The 6,983-nt window shown below is 50.3% G+C and overlaps 1 protein-coding gene across 1 annotated transcript in view; it reads right to left on the reverse strand.

Annotated features, from left to right (window-relative positions):
* Nucleotides 1-2,257: 2,257 nt before the first annotated feature.
* The window catches only part of rgs7a (regulator of G protein signaling 7a), a gene marked incomplete at its 3' end in the record, with an annotated part of 54,472 nt that continues 49,746 nt past the window's right edge, over nucleotides 2,258-6,983 (reverse strand). Inside the window, exons 10-17 of the mRNA XM_080016436.1 lie at nucleotides 6,361-6,435; nucleotides 6,127-6,225; nucleotides 5,501-5,562; nucleotides 4,948-5,058; nucleotides 3,958-4,083; nucleotides 3,655-3,841; nucleotides 3,307-3,396; nucleotides 2,258-2,278 (exon numbers count right to left, since the gene is read on the reverse strand). Of these exons, the coding sequence (XP_079872562.1) occupies nucleotides 2,258-2,278; nucleotides 3,307-3,396; nucleotides 3,655-3,841; nucleotides 3,958-4,083; nucleotides 4,948-5,058; nucleotides 5,501-5,562; nucleotides 6,127-6,225; nucleotides 6,361-6,435 (771 nt within the window). The remainder of the gene's footprint in view (nucleotides 2,279-3,306; nucleotides 3,397-3,654; nucleotides 3,842-3,957; nucleotides 4,084-4,947; nucleotides 5,059-5,500; nucleotides 5,563-6,126; nucleotides 6,226-6,360; nucleotides 6,436-6,983) is intronic.

The following is a 6,983-nucleotide window of genomic DNA, read 5'->3' on the forward strand; positions in this document are numbered from 1 at the left end:
TGGTCTCTCTGCGAGTGTGGCTCGCGTGTGTGAGTGCTCGCCTTAGTTTGAAGAACCCCCCACCCCTCTCTCTCTGTCTCTCTCTCTCTCTCTCTCGCTCCCTCGCTGTCTCTCTCTCCCTCTCTCTCTCTCTCTCTCTCTCCCTCTCCCTCTCTCTCTCCCTCCTTCACCCTGGACTGGGAGGGTTTTTCCTCTTGGCCCCGATCATTGTGTGAATCAAACCCAACCCAACCACACTTATTCCATTTTCCTCCCTGGCTGTCTGCCCCTACACCACCCCCCCCCCCCCTCCTCCTCCTCCTCCTCCCTCTCTCCCTCCCTCTCTCTTTTTTTGGGCATTCCCTCTGTCTCTGCGTCTCCTCTGACTCAGGGATGTCGTTCTTAAACCCGTGGTGTCGCTCTCTCTTCGACGCCCCCTCTAGATGGGTCTTTGGTCCAACGTTCACCACAGTCAGATTCTCATCCTTTGTTTTTGTTTAGGAATCCTCTCCCAATTTGCAGTTTCCCCACGCTTAGTTAAATAAGGCTTCATCCCTACTCCTAAACATATATACATATATATATATATATATATATATATATATGTATATATATACACACACACACACACACACACCTCCAGGACCCCTCTCATTGAGATCAAGCCGCCGCAAGTCTGCCTAAGCGCACAATAGTTTCGTAATCTCCAGATCCATAAATCACCGGCGGCTGCCACGGCTTCAGCAAAGAGCGACGCAGCTCGGACGACGTCTCCCTCTGTTGTGGTTCCGTGCACAAACACTGGGAGCCCCGAATACGCACCACTTCTACCTTCGCCAGGCCGAGGGGCGGGAAAAAGGAAAAAAGCAAAAAAGGCCAAAAAAGCAACAGAAAAAAAAGAAACCGCAACCCCCAACTGCCCCGCGTCTGAAGGATAATCCATTTAGCAGCGCAGGGAATGATGACACTTTGGCAAAATCGAGCCTCGTTTGTCAGAACTCTTGACACTGAGGTTGTGCTGAACCGGCCTCGGCCTCCGCTCATCCCCGCACGGGCACGCAGCGCCATCTAGTGGCGGCGCGCCGCGTGCCACGCGGAGCGCCCTTCGAGTGCCAGGGCCGACATGGACACGGACACGTCGCCGACGTTGGTCGCGGCGACAGGTTTCACAAATCCAAAACGCAGGGCAGAGTAACAGATAAAAGGGGCCAACTTTAATCATACACTTTAAGTAAAAGTGTCTTTAAATATGGTATAAAAATAAATGCAGGAGAGAATAACAAAGAATTACGTTCTACATAAGACAAAAGACGGCATTTCTGTTGCTGTTGTTGTTGAGTGTGGCTATACAAGTGCAATGAAACCCATAATTATTGTAGTGCAATAAAAATCAATGCAATGCAAAATAAACGCACAATAATAAAATAACCATAATCCTAATAATATATTGTATATGCATACCGTACAACACTTCCCATAGCGTGACAAAGTATTTGCGATCTCAGATTTGTGTTTTGCGACGGTTGGACCTTTTTTCTCACATTTATTCTACAGCTTTTTCTTTTTATCTTTTTTCTTTTTTTTTTGTTTCATGTCCGACATCTTTGCTTTTGGCTGGAAGTGGATTTGGGGTGGGGTGGGGTGGGGTGGATGGAGGGTGAGACGACATTAAGAACTGGAACACTGGCTTTTGCGTTGTTTTTACAGGCCTTTTTTTTTTTTTTTTTTTTTTCTCTTTCCCCAATTTGTCAGCGGCCGTCACAAGTCCGAGAGCCCCGCCCCCCGTCGGGGAGTACTGGAGTACTGGAAATGCGTCGGGAACTTTTTTTTATTCATCAATTTTTTTTTTTTAAAAGGAGGGACGGGGAGGAAGGTCCTCTCCGTGGACATGCAACATCTGATGGAAGGACGGACGAAGGACGACGAGTCGCTCGGGGCCCGAACCATCGTCTCTCCGGGGGCCAAGAGCCGGCGAGACGGACGGGAATGATTCTAGAGATAAGATGGCTCCCCCCTCTCTCTCCCGTTTCCCGAAGAGTCGAGAGAGAGAGAGAGAGAGAGAGCGTTGGTTTCGACGTGATGGGAAGACCGGTCGGTGTCCGGGCTGAGGAGAGTGTCCCCTGCACCAGGAAGCAGGAGAAAAAGCGACATCAGGGAGAAAAGCTCATACGTTTTTCCAGTGTTTCAGGTGAAGGAAATTTTGGTAAAAATGACAATATCAAATGAACTGGTGCGGCGGTGTGGTCAGTAATGGTATTTTACCTGGAGGAAGCGTCCTTCAGAACAAGATCTTACTTTTCTGCAAGGAGGAGATATCACAGAGTTAAACGGCTGCCATTTTGAAAGACAGGGCTCCAGAGGTCCACGGCAATTTTTTTTTTAAATCAATACAAAATCAATACATACCTTGACTTGGAGGCCAAACCAGACGTTATTTTAAACTAGAAATACTGAATGAGTTCTCGTGAAGATGAAAACCTGTCTGGTTTATGTGACGTGGTGCATTCACTTCCGCTGCACAAACCTTTACGTTTAACAGTACAGACATTATCTACTTGGGTGTGAACGCAGTTTTGATCCAATGGAAACGGAAATGTTCTCATATAATGATTTGATTTTGATACCCAGCCCTGGGTGACACAACAGTTCTACACAATTCCTAATTTAAAATGACATGATACTATTCGGTAATACCACGGTGCCAGAGCAGCAGCATTAAAGGCACCAGGCGCACAGCGGTTTCGGGGGTTTTCAGCGAATGCGGTTTCCCGAAATAATGGCCGCCTGTCTTATCAGCTGTTTGCAGGAGGTAAAGCAATAACATCATTTATCGTACGTAAACTTTTATTTTGAGGGGGATGTGGCCTCGGAAAAATTTGGAATCGTGGCGTAAAGGCTTCCAATCGACTCCGACGCTTACCACCCCCTCCTCGTTTCCTCCGTCGGTCCTACGGATGCATCTCCCGTTGCAGGTTTTACGGAGCGTCTTAAGATGCCACCAGTACGTAGGAGGCGGCGGGGGAGCGAGGGCCACGGAGCAGTGGCTGACCGTCAACAAGGGTCACTGTGAACGGACAGCGGCCTTTACTCGCGATCGACCGAGCGCTGATGGCCGCTAGCGACCAATCAGAACGGGGTATTCCACGGAGCCGTGCCATCACCTCGTGCCCGCCGTCTCCCGGCGACGCAGCCCGGCGCAGATGCCTCAGGGTTCAGAGTCTGATCGACTTGGACTCGTTGGTTAAAAACCGATACAAACCGACGTACGGTCGATTCACACCCGGTGTAGGAGTGAGTTGTGGTTAGAAGACGTCAGATGAGTCTTACCTTCTTCTTGGCCTGTAGTAGCTCCTGGTAGGCACTGGAACGGATGAAGCGACTGTACGAATCGCTTTTCATCAGCTTGTAGATGTGTTCCTGGAACAAGAAGGATGTTTACTGGCGGTGTACACTGGTGAAAAGCCGCCGCTCTTTCGGGGCTAGGGTGCCGCGTCACCGATTAAAACAACTTAAAGGACGTGGAAATGCAGTTTTTCCTCCACCCTAAAGACCATCAAACGCTAATTGAGCTTGTCCCTATCGCCAGTTTTACCCAATGAACTCCATGAACGATCGGCCCTGTAATCTGACGCCCTGAGCACCGCCGGACTACTCGGCTCCCGAGCGCGGACCCACCTGCGCGTCCTCGAAGGCGTAGCGTCCGGGGTCTTTGACATTCTGGGTGGTCTTGCCGTAGCTTTTGGAGTCCACGTTGATGGCGCTGGGCGCCCCGGAGGCCAGGAACTCCTGCCATATCTCCTGCACCCGGGTGGGGACCTCTCGGATCGGACGCTTCTTTAGCTCCTGGACCGCCAGCCAGAACCTGCGGAGAGCGGCCCGTGAGCAACGGAGGACCCATCGCCGCAGACATGCTTCCGCGGCGGGAAAGGCGTCGAGCGCCCGCCCCCGCGTCGGCGTGCCGCCGCCGGGGCTCCTCACCTCAGGTTCTCGGAGCTGAACTCGGACTCCAGGAACTTGAGGAACTGCTCTCGCCCCACGGGGTCTTTGAGGACCTCGTCGATTCCAAAGGCCCACCTCTTCACCCTTTGCTGGCTCGGCTCTTTGCTGTGGAACGGACGAGGAGTCATTCTAAAATGTCATCATCTTTGTCATGGTATACTGGTACACTGCATGCAAAGGATTTTATTTTCAAGTATTTTATTTTATGTAAAACAGTGTCCTTCAATCTGTTCCTGCGTAATAAGTCTTTCCAATAAGCAGAGAATTCGCCGTTCTTCAGGGTGACCCTCTTGGCTCCGTTCCACTATCTCTATAGAAACAGCCTTCTATCTCTCTCTCTCTCTCTCTCTCTCTCTCTCTCTCTCTCTCTCTCTGCTCTCAGCCCGCCTCAGGGTGGAGTTTGAGTTTTAAAAACTGACCGGCAAATTGGACACTTTCAGGAGTGTATGGGGTGTGGGGGAGGTGCTGTGCTCGGTCCAGGATGATTCCCTCATTGTTAACCTGTGATTTTCCTGTGGTAGCTGTGATCTTCTCCTCTTTCTCTCTCTCTCTCTCCAAGGAGGTAAACTGTACAAAGGAGGAAGTCTGGGCTACAAAGGCAGCCGTCCTTATAGTGAACAGCTGTCTCCAACCTGGTGAAGAAACCAACAGATCCCTGCGTACCTAGTTACCTCTGAAGAGGGATGTCTGTGCTCTTGCTGCCTATTTACCGGTTGTCTGATTTGTCTCTGGTTTATGTCATGTTTTTTTGGTTCCTTCGTGATCAAGTTGCTGCTGCTGTGACATGACTTACTGCAAATAAAGGAACCTTAAAAGTCAAAGTCTCTCTCTCTCTCTCTCTTTCTCTCTCGCCCTCTGGCCTGACATGAAACGTACTCAAACATAACAGGCGGAAACACACACACACACACACACACACACACACACACACACACACACACACACACACACACACACACACACACACACCTGGCCTCCAGCTCCCAGACCGTGGTGTCGTCTGAGATCCAGGGGTTGGAAGGGTCGGGTGGCGTCAGGAAGGGGTCGTACTCCACGTACTGCTCCGTGTAGGCCAGCAAACTGCCGGGGGGACGCAAAGAGCAAAGAACTGAGTCCATTTTGGGCCGCTGGGCTCTGTGTGATTGTGTAACATTGTGGGTGGAAAATGGGGCACCGCAAAGCAGACACACAGTCTCTCCACCTACGTCACAAACGACACGGTGGTAAAGTACAAGAGTGTACGACCCCCCACCGTTCAGAGTTGGAGAGAGAATTCTTCACCGACTGAATGCCTCCTTTTCAAGCAGGAAATGACAAATCAAGGGCTTTGTGTGCCCTCCAGCGTCTGGCCCCCATATACCCCCCCCCCCCCCCCCCGCCCCCTCCCCGGAGCGGCCATTGTCTGGACCCAATCGCTGCTCAAGGTCAGCGGAGCTCTTAATTCCAGCGGCCGCGTCGGGCCCGTTTACAGATTCAATAAGCGGATCGATGGCCCAAGCGAATAAAGACGCGCATCACTCACCTCTCCGCCACTTTGGACATTTTGAGTCGATGCCTGTCTAATTGCACTTGCCAAAAGGTGATCTGAAAGCAGAGCAGACAACAATTAGGGCACGCCAGGCTCCTCCTGAGAGGCTGCCAAGGCAGAGCCTCGCACTCTGACACTTGTGGAGGAAGCGTCGAAAATGAACAGTCCTTCTTATTTTTCTTTGTTTTTTGGAGACTATGAGGGTTGGGCGTACACGGCCTACTGGATAAGTCACTTCACAGGAGACTTTGGGTCAAATTTCCAGAAATCGTTGCCGTATTCATATTCGAAGAATGCAATGTTTTGTGTCTTTTTAAGTTCATAAGATCATTTTTCAAGATCAAGATTTTTTTTCCTGGTCTTAAGAAATCTTATGTCTGGTTCAAGTTTTTCTTCTTCTAAATGAATATATATATTTTTTTTGTTTTCAAACATTGTTTTTCTGCAGCAATGCAACTGAAGTTGTCAGTTGTTATATTTCACTTAGTGGAAGCACCCTCTGTTGTTGCATTCGTACATTTTTCACAACTTTCTATCATCGCCGCACTGAATTCATTCATGTTAAACCAGCGGCGCTCATGTACAGCAAATACGTAAACGCATCCCCCCTGCTGTCAAACCTGTTCCTGCAGTTCCTCCTCCGTGGGCTGCTTGGCTTCCGGGACGGGCGTGTGGGTCGGACTTTGGGTGCGAACATCATTCTGCAGCCCGTACACAGACTGACCAGAGCAGAGGCCGAAGAAACAGACACGTTAAAAAAACGAAAACAAAAAAAACTGCTGCCGTAGCGTCATCCTATCCACTCATATCGTGTATCCTGTTACTAAGCCACCGGGTCGCCCCGGACCACCTACCTTTCTGGTCTTGTGGGGGTTCTTCATTCTGGATGACTTCTTTATATCAACTTCTGTGGTGTTGACACATCCAGGCTGACGAAAAAAAAATATTAGAGATATTCAGGAACAGACTCTTTCAGTTGTGGTTGTATTTCAGGTCAGTGGCCACGAGTGGTTGAATGGAAGCCCTTTGAATAGAATCCGCATTATCGCGCGTGTGTGTATGTGTGTATGTGTGTGTATGTGTGTGTGTGTGTGTGTGTGTGTGTGTGTGTGTGTGTGTGTGTACGTGCGTGCGTGCGTGCGTGCGTACGTGCGTGCGTGGCAGTAAAGTGGCCGGGATGCGACCCGACTCTGAGCTCCGAGCTCCTCGGGGGATTTTGGGGTGAAATTCCGATTCGATCAGATGCGGAATGTAGGGATTCCTTCGAAAAAGCGGGTGGCGCGGTGGCAGCTTTAACCAGCGGCCTCCTCCGCCTCCCGTTTCAGAACCATGAAATCGGAATTCACACCGATGGCGTTTTGCCGTGCGCATGCATAAATGACGCTTATTTTCCAATTAGGCTTCCCGGGGCGGCCACGGCGGAGCGGATCCATAATTCCTGGGGAGCCGAGCGAAATGCCAATGCGAACGGGAAGGA

This window comes from Zeus faber, assembly GCF_960531495.2.
Source record: "Zeus faber genome assembly, chromosome: 16".
NCBI lineage: Eukaryota > Metazoa > Chordata > Actinopteri > Zeiformes > Zeidae > Zeus > Zeus faber.